The sequence below is a fragment of the Pelophylax lessonae genome, assembly GCF_965119305.1.
Source record: "Pelophylax lessonae genome assembly, chromosome: 1".
NCBI classification, from domain to species: Eukaryota; Metazoa; Chordata; class Amphibia; order Anura; family Ranidae; genus Pelophylax; species Pelophylax lessonae.
Genome location: NC_138768.1, coordinates 465,352,924 through 465,370,682, shown reverse-complemented (window position 1 = coordinate 465,370,682; position 17,759 = coordinate 465,352,924). Strand labels below are relative to the sequence as shown.

The following is a 17,759-nucleotide window of genomic DNA, read 5'->3' as shown; positions in this document are numbered from 1 at the left end:
AGGATTTTGTTCACTGCACCCCAAAAAGATTGTGTTCACTGCACCCCAAAAAGGATTTTGTTCACTGCACCCCAAAAAGGATGTTGTTCACTGCACCCCAAAAAGGATTTTGTTCACTGCACCCCAAAAAGATTGTGTTCACTGCACCCCACAAAGATTGTGTTCACTGCACCCCACAAAGGATTTTGTTCACTGCACCCCAAAAAGATTGTGTTAACTGCACCCCAAAAAGGATTTTGTTCACTGCACCCCAAAAAGGATGTTGTTCACTGCACCCCAAAAAGGATTTTGTTCACTCCACCCCAAAAAGATTGTGTTCACTGCACCCCACAAAGATTGTGTTCACTGCACCCCAAAAAGGATGTTGTTCACTGCACCCCAAAAAGATTGTGTTCACTGCACCCCACAAAGATTGTGTTCACTGCACCCCACAAAGGATTTTGTTCACTGCACCCCAAAAAGATTGTGTTCACTGCACCCCAAAAAGGATGTTGTTCACTGCACCCCAAAAAGGATTTTGTTCACTGCACCCCAAAAAGATTTTGTTCACTGCACCCCAAAAAGGACGTTGTTCACTGCACCCCAAAAAGATTGTGTTCACTGCAGCCCAAAAAGATTGTGTTCACTGCAGCTCACACACAGAAAAATGGATGTGGATCACTGACACCTGCCTATCTCCTATCCCACACCACACAGCAATATCGATTGTAGTTTGTAGAACACAGTTTCCCTAAAATTCAGCAGCAGCCTCTCCCTAACAGGATTGAGAAGAGATCGTAGATCAGGATTGAGTGCAGACCCCACCCCCCCACACAGCAATATCGATTGTAGTTTGTAGAAGACACTGACCCTATAATTCAGCAGACTCTATCCCTAAAATGCCTACAACTCGCCCTGCCTAAACACTCCGACCTGTCCCTCAATTCTATCCGGACACAAATGTTTTTTTCCTGCCTGTCTTTCCCTAATCAGCAGCCAGCACGTTGATGTGAGCTCTGTCCCTGATCTAAGCAGCAGAATGAAGACGCTGCGGCTGCCTGGAACTTATAAAGACTTGGTCACATGCTTCAGACGGCCAATCACAGCTACTGAGACATTTGCAGGCATGGCTGGGATGGCTTAAGGCACACCAGTTAAACGATTGTTGATTGGCTGTTGAAAGCCCGCCATGAAAAGAGCGCCAAAGCATGCAAAACCCGGAAATAAAACGACCGAACACGGATTTTTACCCGAACATACAGTAAAGTGTCCGTGTCCGTGTTCGGGTACAAAAAATCCAATTATTTGGTACGAACACGAATAATACAGTCCGTGTTCGCTCAACACTAAATAGAACCCCTTTATAATGCAGACACCCCCCCAATAGAACCCCTTTACAATGTAGACAACCCCCCCAATAAAACCCCTCTATAATGAAGACCCCCCCCCCCATAGAACCCCTTTACAATGTAGACAACCCCCCCTCCAATAAAACTCCTTTACAATGAAGACCCCCCCCCCATAAAACCCCTCTACAATGCAGACCCCCCCCCCCCAATAAAACCCCTCTACAATGCAGACACCCCCCAATAGAACCCCTTTATAATGCAGACACCCCCCCCAATAGAACCCCTTTACAATGTAGACAACCCCCCCAATAAAACCCCTCTATAATGAAGACCCCCCCCCATAGAACCCCTTTACAATGTAGACAACCCCCCCTCCAATAAAACTCCTTTACAATGAAGACCCCCCCCCCCATAAAACCCCTCTACAATGCAGACCCCCCCCCCAATAAAACCCCTCTACAATGCAGACACCCCCCAATAGAACCCCTTTATAATGCAGACACCCCCCCCAATAAAACCCCTCTATAATGCAGACACCCCCCCCCCCCCCAGCAATAAAACGCCTCTATAATGCAGACACGCCCCCCAATAAAACCCCTCTATAATGCAGACACCCCCCCCAATAAAACCCCTCTATAATGCAGACACCCCCCCCCCATAGAACCCCTTTACAATGTAGACAACCCCCTTACAATGGAGACCCCCCTCCCCCCCCAATATAACAACTTTAAAATACAATTGCGCCCCCCCTCTCTTACCTTATGAGGAGCAGAGGAGGAGAGCAGAGAGGGAGGAACTGTTCAAAGAGAATGGGAGAGAGGCTCACGAGCCCTGCATACACAGCGGTCAGCGGGAAATGCCGAAGTTAAATGTGCTTAGTAGTTAATGAGCCGTGATTGGTTGCTAGGCGGTCCAAGCAACCAATCACCTTCTCATTATCTAGCACACTTAACTCCGGCATTTCCCGCAGTGTATGCAGGGCTCGTGAGCGAAGTGAGGCTCTCTCCCTTTCTCTGCTATACAGTTTCTCCTCCGGCGGCCGGCCCCGGGTGTCACCCTGGTGCTCGCTGACACCCCCCTAATGTGTGGCACCCGGGGCGGACCGCCCCCCGGCCCCCCCTATTGGTACGCCACTGCATGGGGGAGTCACTGTTTACGGCACAGCTCTAAAGGAACGGCACTGGTATGTTGTTCTTTCAGAGTGCATGCGCCCGTGGCATCTAAAGTAAATATCTCCTAAATGGTACATGTTTAGAAGGTATTTACTGTACCTATAGGTAAACCTTATTATAGGCTTACCTATAGGTAAAAATCATACAATGGAGTTTTTACTCCCACCTAAATAAATATTGCTAGCAATGTTTGTAATATAGAGAAAAGAGTTTGTAATAGTGTATGTATTTATTAGTTTCCTTGTTGCCTTTCACCGTGTGAATGTAAAATTCTCTAAAATTTGATCCTAGGTGAAAAATAGCTATAAGAACATTTGACCACGAGAGTTAACATTTATCAGTAGAGAATAATCTAACACTATAGGGCAGTGATGGCGAACCTTGGCACCTCAACTACACTGCGGAGTGCATGAGCATCATGGGAAATGTAGTTCCAAAACATCTGGGGTGCCAAGGTTCACCATCACTGCTATAGGGTAAAAACATTTGACCAGCAAGGGAAAAAATATGAGGGAGACTTCTGCACTGTGTACAGACTATGAAGAATTTTGTGTGAATGGACAACCAAATGGGTTTTGGGCCGAATGAACCTCTAGCTGCAGTGTGAAGTGGTATTAATACCAGTGCTAAATGTGACCGCTTTTTCCTGGTTGATTTTCAAGAGCATTTAGCCCAGCACTACGTTGCCAGAGCAATGTCTTACTGTATGTTGCTACAGTTTTAGAGATCATGCCATTGACAATATGTGTTTAGTAGCAGAATCCACCTGTTTGTTGTCAGCCTTATGCCCCGTACACACGTGCAGATTATCTGCAGACTTTTGTCTGCAGACTTACCTTTTCTATGTAGTGCAAGGGACTGCCAGATTGCATACAAATTGAAAGTGTTTAGATTTGACCTCATATTATATGGTTTTGGTAAGTCTGCAGACAAAAGTCTGCAGATAATCTGCACGTGTGTATGGGGCATAATTATCAACAAGCTTCGAAAGTCCCACAATCAGTAAAAAAGGAACCATTGCTATGTTGACAAGATTCATCCTAATCACACCTCAATATTAACTACAGTAATCCTTCCCTCCAGAGGTGGTTCTGGCCATCTCACTAGATTGATTTAAAAAAAAGCCTGGATTTGTTCCTAGGTATACATAATATAACTGGGTACTAATATTTATAGGTAAAGTTGATCCAGGGAATATCCGATTGCCTCTCGGGGGATCAGGAAGGAATTTTTTCCCCTGCTGTAGCAAATTGGATCATGCTTTGCTGGGGTTTGTCGCCTTTCTCTGGATCAACTGTGGGTATAGGATTGTGTATATGGGATTGTATGGTTGTGTTTTCTTTACTGTTTTTATTGGTTGAGTCAGAAGGACTTGTGTCTTTTTTCAACCTGACTAACTATGTAATAAATAGCTACACAAAAGATGAAGGTTTAAGAATGGATATTCGTCTTCAGACAGAGTAGGTGCATCTCAAATAAATTGTCTGCTAAAATTGGCATAATGATGTTTGTGGCTTATAGACGTTATGTCAACTTCTTTCCACCAAGAATGTCAGCAAAATATGTATTTCTGCTAGGAATTCTCAGACTTATACCTGTCATTCTATATTTAATTGTTTTGAATACATACAAGAATATATGTTCATTTTTGCTTCCAGGCCATCTGTTTACTGGCAAGACAAGCCAAAAATGTCTTCTACTTGTGGTAAGTCAAATGTTTGTTATCCTCTATCTGTAACCCACTTGCATTCCTAGGACATTCATCCCTCTGCACATGCACAAACACAACAACATATAAAAGGGTTTTATTTCAATATGGCTAGCTACATATCCTAAACACATTGAGGCTGACCTACTAAAGAAATAGAGGTCATTCACTTAACAAAGTACATGCCCACTGAGATTAGAAGGGAGATGAGCTTGGGTGTCCTCCAAACTCATCTCTAGCCAAACTCTGAACTCACATTTTCCTTTTACTCCAGTGAGCTGCAGGATGTCTCATTGCTGCTTCGCAGTTCACATAAACAAAGAGGTAGGATGCTGGGTGAGAATGACCATAGCTCATTGGAGTAATGATGTCACCCTGGCTATCCAACAAAAGCGGAAAAATCACCAGTCCCAGTGCACATGAAATAAAATGGAATTAAAATTACAGTTCATTGCACCATTGACTGCTGCTATAAAATAGTATCCATCATGTTAACTTATGCCTTAATTTCTAAACAGTCACTGCAGCATTAGCAGCGCTCATCCAGTGTATTACACATAGTGTGCTTCCAAATAGTTCCATCGCTCTGATCCTCATGAGGCACGCATACATTTTTGAACACACCGATCCCATCAACACACCTCGTGAGATCCGCTCCCCTTAGAATTTACAGTCACCAGATCTCCAAACCATCAACCACCTTATATCAGTGATATCCTAGTTCACATGAAGTCCCACTGGATACAGAGTAGTCCTCCAATCATAATCTCTCTCATGCCATAAAAGAGACAAACTACATAGCGTAATCCTGTTTACACCATGTTTTGCTTATACACCCTCCTTTTAAAGTGGTTGTAAAAACACTTTGTTGACATTTACCTATAGGTAAGCCTATATTAAGGCTTACCTATAGGTGCTATAAATATCTCCTAAACATGCACCATTTAGGCGATATCTTCGGTGCATGCAGCCGATGACGTCATTGGCGCATGCGCTCTGAAGGAACGGCCACCCCTCCATAAAGAGTACCTGTCACAGTAATAAAAGTGATCAGATTTTTTTTTTAAAAAACCTGTGGTAAAATAAAAAAAAAAAAATAAAATAAATAGGAAAAAAAAATAAAAATTTTAGCCGCCCCGTCGCCATGAGCTCGCGCACAAAAAAAAGTATACAGAAGTCGTGCCCGAAAATTAAATCACTGTTCAAACCACCCATGTGAGGTATCGCCGCGATCGCCAGAGTGAGAGCAATAATGTAAAAAAAAGAGCTACTCTCTAACTCTAAACTGGTAACCGCTAAAAACGTTTAAAACGTCATCTATGGAGATTTTTTTTTTGACCGTAGTTTGTCACCATTCCGCGGGTGTGCGCAATTTTTAACCATAACATGTTGGGTATCTATTTACTCGACGTATCATCATTTCGCAATATACAAAAAAAATGGGCTAACTTTACTGTTTAGTTTTTTTTAAATGCAGTGAAATTTAATTTTTCGTACTTTTTCCAAAAAATGGCATTTGAAAGACCGCTGCGCAAATACCGGGTGACAAAAAATATTGCAATGACCGCCATTTTCTTCCCCAGAGTCTTTGCTAATATATATATATATATATATATATATATATATATATATATATATATATATATAATGTTTGGGGGTTCTAAGTAGTTTTCTAGCAAAAAATACTGATTTTAACTTGTGAACAAAATGTGTCAAAAAATAGGCTCGGTCCTTAAGTGGTTAAATGATTTGCCCCCGTGTATATGTTTTTAAAAAAGAAGCCGCTGTATACCTTTCTTATAGCACCGCTCGGCGCTCACGTGACTATCTGCCTCTCTCCTCCTTTCCTCCTATTGGATGACGTCAGTGGGGAATTCTCAGACCCTCCCACTGTAGCTGTCAGACCTGGAGTGGAGAGCAGCAGGCGGTCACGTGAACTCTGAGCAGCGCTAAAAAATAAGGTATATAGCAGCTTATTTTTACAAAAACACATACACTGTAGCACATCATTTATTATAACAGAGGGGATTGTAGGCATAAGACACAGTGGCTTTACAGCAAAATTTAGTGTTATGTCTGTGGTGTAGTGTGGCCCTAGCAGGGCTTGAGTTACACATAATGCTAACCTAGACACACCAGCATGATAATGGCATCTTTTTTGCAAGCTTCCATCATCTCCTTTTATAATGCTAGTTGCAATATTTATAGCTATTTAAGGGAAAGCATGTTGTCTGATTTATACAAACTACTTTATGTAGTGCAACTGTACAGACCAATAAACAAGAAACAGGAGAGTTGCTATCTTATTACTGAACTACATTGAGTGTTTTGACTCTTCTAAATATCCCCTTCACCCCTTCCCCTTTTGCTGAATTTAGACACAAATGGCCAGAAATGGTAAGGTGATTGAGACAAGTCAAACAAAACAAGAAAATAAATTACCAGTTTGCCTTTTCTAACCCTGCTGACCTAGGCACTGGCCCACAAGTGCCATTATAGTAAATACAGCCCTGGCCCCAGGTTCCAGGCAATAATTGCCGATGTCCTATATGCAAATAGTCCAAATGTACAGTATATATGCACTATGCACAGATGTTTTTCTGCTTTTATCTACATTTTGTGTCTAAATTAAAATATATTTGAAGATTTGGACAGCAGCCTGTACATAGCAGATGTGTTGACAGAAGTGGTGACTAACAAAGCTGTAAATATGTATTTCCATTAAAAGACAACATGCCAATCTCCTTTTATCATTTGTTTTCAACAGGTCTGACGGCAAGACAGGAGGAGCTGGCGAAGTACAAAACAGTGAGCAATATGTATATAGAAGACAGGTAAAATGAACGGCTGTGGGCGCTGGATAATGAATTTAGGACAGTGTGGCTAATTTACTAAAGGAGTTGGGAATCTTCACTCAATAAACTGAGAAAAGATTCACTTTAATTACTCAATTGCGTGAAAAGCAGGTTCCTGTGTTTTTGAACATGACTGGGTATTCAAAATGTGCGAAGATATAATTTATTGAGTGAAGATTCTAAACTAGTTTAGGAAATTATAGTCAATGTGTAAAATTGTTATGGCTGGCCATGCAAAAGGAGAGATTGTAGGACTGTATGACTGAGTGAGAGACTGGGAGATTGTTAGTATGTTTTCTTAATTGCTCGATTCAGCAGAGAAATAAGTTTGCATCATCTGCTACTGCATATGAGAAGCTTGTCTTGCAAGCATAAAATGGCGGATGAGCATTCTGCTGGGAAAAGAGATATCTGGAAACAAATTAATACTTTTATTGTATTTTATTTTACAGACCATCTCCTATATGGGCTGTTAGCCCAAGAGCACTGCAAGCTGTCCCATCCTCACGAGTGGAGAAACTTGCAGAGCCAAGGAGTGTCAGTCAGTACTGGATGGAAGACCGATCTGTGTACAGTATTGTAAGTGCATGGTCTACTAGCATTTTAAGAAATTTCGAGGTTGATTTACTGAAGACAAATAGACTGTGCACTTTGCAAAGTGTATTTGTGCTCTGCAAATGCAGTTGCTCCAGAGTTTAGTAAATGAGCAGAAGCTCTGCTGACTTCCATCATCCAATCATGTGCAAGCAAAAATGCATTTTTTTTTTATTCATTTTGCACATGATTGGGTATTCTTTGCAAAGTGAAACCTTACCTCATTTACTAAGCTCTGGAGTAACTGCAGAGTGCAACTGCAGTCTTGAAAAGTGCAGTCGTTTTGCCTTTAGTAAATTAACCCCATAGGCTCAATTCACAAAATTTTTATCACCAGGATAAGGATCTTTATTTCGAGTTTTGACTGTACATTTGAAATCTGTCAGCTGTAACCTGAACCTTATCCTAGTGTTTTCAGCTTTGTGGCCCCTTTATGCTAAGGTGACCAGATTTTTAAAATAAAATCCGGGGACATATATATTTTTTTTTTATTAGTAATGGGGGCAGTTAGCGACTTATAGCAGGACTGCATAAAAATATGCACTGTCACTGTACTAATGACACTGACTGGGAAAGGGGTTAAAGCAGGGTTCCACCCAAAAGTGGAACTTCCGCTTTGGGTATTCTAACCCCCTGACATGCCACATTTGGCATGTCATTTTTTTTGGGGGGGAGCGGGTACCTAGTTTTGACAGGTACCCGCTCCCACTTCCGCTCAGAGCGCCGCGGCGCCCTGAACAGAAGTTCTCCTCTCCCCCTCCCTCCCTGCAATCATCTGGGACATGTCAGAGGTCCCAGAAGATTGCCGGCCAATCAAGACGCGCAGTGCGACTCGCGCATGCGCAGTGGGTACCCGGCTGTGAAGCCGCAAACTGTCACAGCCGGGTGCCCACAGCAGTGATGCCGGCGCCGCCGAGACCAGAGGGAGAGGATCGAGGCTTCGGGCGGCCGCATCGCTGGACCGTTGGACAGGTGAGTGAAATGGCTGAAACTCCGCTTTAAGATCTAGGGCAATCAAAGGGTTAAATGTGTGCCAAACAAGTGTTTTCTCACTGTGAGGGGAAGTGATTTTACTAACGGAAGGCATAGATCCCTGTCCCTGCTTTGCAGGAACACAGGATCGATGTCTTCCATACGGACAGAATGGCAATGTGCCTTGTTTACATAGACAGGCTGCCAGTCTGCCTGCGTACAGAATGATCCGCAGGTACCGGCAGACATTGAGTCTGCCGGACCCGCTGATTGGCTCCGATACCCAGAATTGCAGAATCACATATATAAACATGATCCTGCGCAGTGCAACTGCCCTGTAGCAGTAAATCTGCCCTAAAACGATTGGCAACTGGTTAAGATCATCAGCATTGTGATAACTCACAGGCAGCAGGCACTCTATCATGGCTCTGGCTGGCTCTGTCACATTGTGTCACATGACATGGCTGCTGGGTGATGATGGGGGACTTATGACCGATAAGTTAACAAAATCAGCACCCAGCAGTCATGTTATGTGACACACTGTGACAGTGCACTGCCAGCCAGAGCCATGATAGAGTGCCTGCTGTCCATGAGTTATGATACCATCCATTATGCCAGAAAGACAGACTCAGTGTCACACAAGTCTCACTCTCCAGGCCCCGGCTACTACTCCACCGGGGAAGGCAAGGAGATAGGCAGGTGCAGGCAGGTGGCTGGCCGGTACTTGAGCCAAGAACATGCGAGTGGGAGTGGAAGGGGCATGCACCCGAAACTGAAGAAATAGTCCTTCCGCTCCAACCAGCACATGATCATCAGAAAGGGGCATAGATAATGGAAAAAATACACCCCCTAAACTAGTAGGAGCAGCAAAGGGGGGGGGGGGGTGTGTAATTCAGAGTTTTGTTTTTAATTCTGCACTGACTGTCTTTGAAATTGCCCGAGCCCCTGTTCAAATCCAATCCAGGGGGGACAAAACCGGGGACAGACTTGGTCCAGAGACAGTGTCCTCATTCCGGGGACTGTCCCCAGAAACCGTGGATGTCTGGTCACCCTACTTAATGCAGGGCTGGATTTCTAACAACAGACACTGCAGGCCCACAACATTTATCTCCATAAGAAACATACATCTCATCTTTTATTCAGGACATTGCCTGGTTTTCCAGGGCTTGAACTTTTCATACCAGGGTCAAAACAAATTATAATGCCCAAACCCAATTTTGCAACTTTGACATGTGTTAGTATAAAGGAACATGTAATTGCAACTACTTAGTGAATCCAAGTGGATTATATATATATATATATATATATATATATATATATATATATATATATATATTCTTTTTTTTTTTAAGACATGTTGGGCTTTCATTTGGTTGTAAATGTTAATACATACAGTATCTCCTGAATTTTTTTTATTATAAAAGAAAAACTGTGGCAAAATGTCCTGGTAAATATAATGTTTAAAATGTAGCTGTATATTTTGATGCCATTACCATGACCCACTACCAAAAACGCATGCAAAATAAATTCCCCTACTCCTGAAGATTTTTGTGATACCACCTATGTATGCGTTCTTTGTACCCATAGTAGAGCCAAGAAACAATAGTACGCATTTTGTTTTTTGTTTTTTTGCTTACCTAAACACAATGGCACTGAAACTAGCACTGCCATTAACTGACCCTAACACTGACACCAACTGACACTGCCAGTAACACTGACACTAACTCTAACTGACACACTGGGTTGATTTTTTTTAACCTTGAGAGTGCAAAATCTGGTGCCACTGCCACTAACTGCCACTAGCACTCACTAAACTAGATCCAGCCCCTCACTAGAGGAGAAGTCTGTTGTTTCTTTTCCCTATAGAGGAGAAACAACACAGGGACTAACTACTGTATAAAATAAATGAACACTAAACGCAGGCTGTCACAATGATCATGTGATTGAGAGCCTGCCCTTCTGGCTTGTTAGTATGAGACCCGGAGCTGTCACTGACAGCTTGGTTTCAGTGCTGGGAGTTCATAATTGAGCACACTTCCAGCACAAGCAGGGGAACACATATATCCTGCGCCCAGAAATAAAGCCCACTGGATGCCGCATATACGTGTTACAAAGGCTCTGCATATTGTAATAATGTGTAAATAACCTTACATAAGATTACTATTCAGCTAATGGTGAAAACTCATATATGATCAATACAGGGAAAATTATTATTATTATACAGGATTTTGAGCAGCGCTTAACAAAATTAAGGCAGACATTACAGTTACAATTCAATTTAGTACAAAACGAATCAGAGGGCCCTGCTCATTAAAGGTTACAATCTGAAAGGGAGGGTCAATTAATACAAAAGGTAATAGCTGTGGGGGAAGTGAAACAGTGTATTAGTTAGTAGCCGGATAGGCTTCTTTAACCTCCCTGGCGGTATGATTCTTTCCAATTTTAGGTGCTGAAGGCGGTACAATTATTTTGCATGTAATTCTTAAGAATGAGCAGCCCAAACCAACTATTTACATATGATTTTTTTTTTTTTACTGTGCGGTGCGTTCTTCTTTATAACATCTCGGGTATGATAAAGTTTGAAACACAAAATCATGAATTATACTATAATATATGACTATAAATAAGTTAAAGTATGTATATATATATATATATATATACACATACATACTTTAACTTAAAACTGCAGGAAAGGGCACTGGTGTGAATGTGAATTTATTTTATTTTGCAATGTATCAGTGTGTTTGGTGTGTTTTACTTTTGAATTTGCCACCGGTTCCACCCCCCTGCAAGACGGAAGTCGGGGCACAGAGAGCATTGGGAGGAAGATCTGCCGCTGCACACCGCCCGCATACATCGCTGGATGCCGGTGACAAGGTAAGTAACCCCTCTACCAGGATCCAGCGATGCTTCTGGCGGTACCCCGAGTGTGGCTCGGCGGTTACCGCTTTTGGCACTGAAATGTAACCCCCGAGCCACACTCGGGAATACCACTAGGAAGGTTAAAGAGAAGGGTTTTCAAGGATCGTCTAAAGATGGATAGATTAGGGGACAGTCGGACAGATTGGGGTAGAGAGTTCCAAAGGATGGGAAAAGCTCTGGAGAAATCCTGGAGGCGAGCATGGGAGGAGGGGACAAGGGAGCTAGAGAGCAGGAGGTCTTGGGAGGACCAAAGAGAGTGGCTTGGTTTATATTAGTGATGTAGCTGGGGGCAGAGTTGTGGATGGCATTGAATTAAAGATATATATCAGCTCTGCTCAATCAATAATTGTGCAGAGTGTTCTCTATATATAAAAAATATATGTATATGTGTATACCACTATAAGTGCTAAATGACCGTGCACCTAAATAAATACCTAATATTTATAAACCATACATATTACAAACACATATGGATATATAAATAGCAATAATTGTGCAAAAAAAATCTCTCTATATAAAGTGCCAAATGCTAAAACCAGTGATAAGTCATAAGTATAAACAATATAAAGAGACAAGTGACAATATACTTATAATCAATCAGTATAACAATAAGTGCTAGTGCTGACATCAATATCAAAAATTCTTGTGCAATATACAAAAGTGCTCAGTGCTGGGTGTTCCACTATTATAAAAATGGTGCAATCTGTGCTAACAAAAGTCCCACACAAAGTCTTTTGTGCACACAACAATATTGCTCAGTGCCAGGTGCTTTCACTGCATGCTCCCCTCTTGGTCCCTCACTCACCAGAACAACAGAGTATAAACTCCCGTAAATCACAATTCCCCTGACTGGCCTTGACTCCTCTGTAAAAATACTCCGGATATGTAGTGGGTGGCCGCACACAGTGATCTTGCAAGGACTATGTATCTCCTGGATTCCAGAGCACCTTTTTTACAGTATTCCTTCAACTCCTTTGCAATGATGATCTGTGTTCTTCCTGTCTTGCCTCTCGCTCTGTTCACAAGGCGTCTTCTGCTTCTGTTTTCTCATCTGATTTCAGAAGTAAAAAACGGGCAATTCACAATACAATCTTTTGCATACACAGCTCCACCTAGTCCTAGTGTGATTACGTCACTGCCCACCTCACACTTAGCACCCAATGAGCTTTCTCAAAGGTTCAGGCTATTGTAACCTATTGTAAACTATCGTTAGTACTTTGAATTTTATTCGTTGGGTGAGTGGAAGCCAGTGAAGGGATTGGCAGAGAGGGATGGAGGACACTGAAGGGTTGGTAAGGTGGATGAGTCTTGCAGCACCATTCATTATGGATTGAAGGGGGGATAGTGTATCTAAAGGTAGTCCAATAAGGAGAGAGTTGCAGTAGCCAAGGCGAGAGATAACCAGGGAGTGAATTAGAAGCTTGGTGGTGTCATTGGTTTAAAAGGGGCGTATACTAGAGATGTTGCGGAAGTTAAAGCGGCATGATTTGGACAGGGATTGGATGTGAGTCTGAAAGGACAGTGCAGAGTCCAGGGTTACCCCTAGCAACCTGGCATGTGTGGAAGGACTAATAGTTGTTTCATTGATCTTGACAGAGAATTCAGGGGAAGGGGGACATGGGGGAGGAAATATTTTGAGCTCAGTTTTAGATAGATTCAGTTTGAGGAAGTGGTGAGACATCCAGGATGATATGTATTTTAGTAAATCAGTGATGCGGGAGGAGACTGATGAGGTGAGCTGAGGGGTAGAGAGGTAGATTTGGGTGTCATCAGCATATAAATGGTAGTGGAAGCCCTGGGAGGCTATTAGCTGACCCAGGGAGGGGGTGTAGATCGAGAATAGTAGCGGTCCAAGGTCATGACCTTGGAGGACCCCAACGGTAAGAGGAGTTGCAGAGGAGTAAGTGGAATTGTACGTGACGCTGAAGGTGTGGTGAGATAGGTAAGATTCTAACCAATGGAGAGCACAGTCACGGAGACCAAGCAAATTGAGTTTTTTGAGGAAGAGGGGGTGGTCAACTGTATCAAGTTTGCCTCTGCTGGTTATTGCCACGTGCCTAATAGAAAATCCAACCCTGCTTACATGTTATATTGTAAATTTACAATAATCACTCGCAGCAATTGGAGATTCCATATTTGTTACAGGTAACTGAAGAAGCTAAGAGAGCATCTGCTAGTGCACGCATTGTACAGCTAGCCAAGCCGAAGAACCGTGCAGGCAATGGGATGCCCTGCAATCAAGTGAGTCATCAAGATGCAGAAGAAGAGAAAGAAAGCCCCAGATCTAATAAAACAGTGACTGCTTCAGCTAGGACAGAAGAGTTAGCAGGTAATATATGTATAAATATTATATAATATATATATATATATATATATATATATATATATATATATATATATATATATATGTACACAGTATCTCACAAAAGTGAGTACAGCCCTCACATTTTTGTAAATATTTTATTATATCTTTTCGTGTCAACACTGAAAAAATGACACTTTGCTACAAAGTAAAGTAGTGAATGTAAAGCTTGTTTAACAGTGTAAATTTGCTGACCTCTTAAAAAAACTCAACACACAGCCATTAATGTTTAAACCGCTGGCAACACAAGTGAGTACACCCCTAGGTAAAAATGCCCAAATAGGGCCCAATTAGCCATTTTCCCTCCCCGGTGTCATGTGACAAATGAGTAAATTTGGTGTTTTCGCTCTCACTCTCTTATACTAGTCACTGGAAGTTCAACATGGCACCTCATGGCAAAGAATTGTTGCTCTACATAAAGATGGCCTAGGCTATAAGAAGATTGCCAAGACCCTTAAACCGAGCTGCAGCACGGTGGCCAAGACCATACAGCGGTTTAACAGGACAGGTTCCACTCAGAACAGGCCTTGCCACGGTCGACCAAAGAAGTTGAGTGCACGTGTTCAGCGTCATATCCAGAGGTTGTCTTTGGGAAATAGACCTCACAAATGCGCTTCTGGAAAAAAAGTCAAACATTCCCATAGACACATTCATAAACCTTGTGGACAGCCTTCCCAGAAGGGTTGAAGCTATTATAGCTGCAACGGGTGGGCCCCTACGGACTAAGACTGGGATAGCCAATAAAGTTCATGTGCGTGTAAACACAGGTGTCCCAATACTTTTGGTAATATAGTGTATATGTAATGTACAGAGTGTCGGGTTCAGGAGTGCATAATGCACAGAATTAAGGGGTCAGGTGTATCTAACATACACAGTGCAGGAGTGAAAAATATATTCAGTACAGCCTAACTCACAGAAAGCCTATAATTTATTTCACCATCACCCCTTAATGTATAACACAGCAGTACACACATTGTATAGACACATACACACATACACACACACACTGTATACACATATATACAAACACCATGCACACATATAAAATCACACCTCTGGTGACATAGCTGGCTGCTACTTCAGGTGCTCCTACTGGTGGGAAGATGTGAGGGTGCTGAGGAGGAGAAGCTTGTAGGACTGTGCCCTGTTTAAGGCTGCCCTCCTCATATGTGACACTCACTGAAAGCAACATATTGGCAGACACAGACAACAGGCAGAAAAGAAACATGGGCGTCAGTAGTGTTGGAACCCAAGGCACCAAGCAAGAGATGCATGGCACATGCTCTGGGTGCCCCGCCTGACCCCTATGCTGCAAATGCTCTGGGGGGTTTCGAGCCCCCTGTATTGATGCCCTAGGTGCTTTGTCATTGACCACTTAAGCACTAAGTTCTGTAACATGAGGAAAGAGAGAGAATCCCCAAACCTGCGTAAGCTGCAAGTAGCTGAAGAGAGCAACGTAGGAGCAGAAGGAAATTAAGTATAAGCAACTTATTGGGCTGCTGAACCCTGCTGGGGCAAAGCATGGTTTCATTTAAGGATCGTCTTCTTTATATTTACTGAAACCTTTCTCAGGGTAAGGATTTTGTGGAAAAATAAAGGCATGGAGTGCTGCAAGAATTAAGTTAGCAGAACACAATTCTTAGATAAAATATATAAAAAAAAAAAACACATTGTAAACATTTGTTGAAAAATATATTTTTTTTTTTTCAGTGCCCAAGGGAGAACACGCCCAGTACCAACACGATCTCTCAGTCATACGTCATGTTCCTGCATCTGCCCTCCAAGCTCAAGCCTCAGACAGAGTCTGCCAGCTTGCAAAACCAAAAACTCGAAAGTCTCTCTTTGAGGGATATGATCCCTACCGAATTTCACCTGCAGCCAAGCATGCTGAGGCCTCTCCACGTATTGTTGAGCTATGCACCCCCCCAGCTCGCAGGCAACGTCAAAAGAAAATTTAAAACATTTACTCTGTTGTTTTAAAAGCAGTTCATAGTTCTTGTTTGCTGGTTGTCTACATGGAAGTTGCATGTAAAATAGTTTGAAGTAAAATTTACAAAATTGGATATCCACCTAAAAGTCTGGAAATAAATTAGTAATACAGCACTTAAGCAATTAGGAAGTACCATACAAGGGGAAGGAAAAGACTGGAAATGGTGCCCACTGCCCAGGAGGGCACAGAATTCTGACATGGGAATGAAAATTTACATCATTTACAGTTGAAGATGGGGGGAGGGGCCATAAAAACTGGTAGTTTAGCCACCTTTTTACTGCTCTCCTTACGCTGCAAAGACAGCTGAGCTGGGGTGTATACATGCCATATACAAAATTATCCCCCTGTTCTGTTCAACGGGTAGTACTGCCGCTGGATGCGACCTTTTTAAGTAAATGAGGCACACCACACCGCGGTTGCAGCCCCTTGCTGCAGCATTTAAATGGTTAAAACAGGAGGTGAAGAGGCGACATATCACCTCCTCATCATCTGTCAAACACCCCTGAAATGCAATCCACCACAGATGGCTGGGGGGATAGTACTGCCACATGTGTAAAGCTATCAATTACAGTTCATTTTTTAGGACAAGCTTTTAGACATCTACTCAATTCTTTTTGGTTTATGTGTACTACTGCAACTAGGATCACCTTACTTTAGCTATAAGGATTCATATTCATTGGTATATAAAAAAAAGGAATTTTCCCTTTACAAACTGAATTTTCACTTATCTTAGTAAATAAAGTCAAACAAAGTTCGAAAAAACACCATAAAAAAACATGAATTAGTTCAGAAAAACCTAACCTTATGAAGTTCTGCTGACTTAAATCATCAAATCATATTGTAAGAGTTGGAAAAACTCAGATTCGGTGATTTTGGAAAACAAGAGGAATTTGTTTATTTACATGCGCATGGAGATATATACAGTTCAGTCACAGCCTGCCCCGTGCATAAAAATCTACCAAGACAATGGGGTTTGCACTTTTTATAGTGATGAATATTTATGAGGTATAGGTGTGTTCTGGGCTGGTCCAAGGTGTAACAGTATAATTCATCCAATCAATGTCCACTTCTTCCTCTGTTAAATTAAGAGTTAATGGCTCATATGTGGGGCTCTTTGCAATCTCACTGGTAAGAACCGGTTTGGTCATTGCCCGCTGTATTCTCCATATGGAAGTCTTGTCCCGTTATCTCTCAAGGTCTTCTCTCTGCGAAGTAAGAAAGTGAACTTCCCTCCCCTTCATACAGACAAAGGAAGGAATGTGTGTCTCAAAACAAGCTAATCATAAAGCATCACTCTAACTGTAATTTACATAAAGTATAACTTCTATCTACATTTATAGGTTCATATATACATTACTTCAGCTACATTTATGAAAGATTCCGGACTCAGCCAATTCTTCCAACATTCTCCCTCCTGTTGAACCTACAAATATAGATTCTTACTCGAGCTCCCACCCCAGAAGTCTGTCTGTTTTAGTGGGGGCCTTCATAAAAATAGCATCAATCGCTCATACAGGCAAAGAGGCTGAACTTGATCTATCATGTAAGTCAGGGTCCTGCATGGACAGAACTGTATACATTACATTGCTTGCAGCTCTATCCACCACTCTTGAGATGAGTCCCTTCATGCATGGTACCAGACAGCAGCCTGCGGATAATAATACTGACAGCACTACTGCAACTGCAGTGGCTAAGGTGGTGGAATACTTGCCCCATTTGCCGAACCACACATTCCATTCATCTGGTGAAGGGGTCCTTGATCCCACTATTTTCTGCCAACTCTTGAGACAGCATCTCCAAGCCCTTCAATGCTCGGGTGACGCTGCCATCTGGGGCAGTATTATTGGGGATGAAGA

At 42.3% G+C, this 17,759-nt stretch overlaps 1 protein-coding gene across 2 annotated transcripts in view; it reads left to right on the top strand.

The window, feature by feature from the left end:
• Positions 1 to 16,542, top strand: part of SPMAP2 (sperm microtubule associated protein 2) — a 72,976-nt gene extending 56,434 nt beyond the window's left edge. For both annotated transcript variants that reach the window (XM_082242732.1, XM_082242731.1), the window contains exons 3-7: positions 4,159 to 4,205; positions 6,976 to 7,042; positions 7,516 to 7,642; positions 13,697 to 13,880; positions 15,624 to 16,542. In XM_082242732.1, the coding sequence (XP_082098858.1) occupies positions 4,159 to 4,205; positions 6,976 to 7,042; positions 7,516 to 7,642; positions 13,697 to 13,880; positions 15,624 to 15,871 (673 nt within the window). In that variant the 3' untranslated portion in view covers positions 15,872 to 16,542. The remainder of the gene's footprint in view (positions 1 to 4,158; positions 4,206 to 6,975; positions 7,043 to 7,515; positions 7,643 to 13,696; positions 13,881 to 15,623) is intronic.
• The last annotated feature ends 1,217 nt before the right edge of the window (positions 16,543 to 17,759 follow it).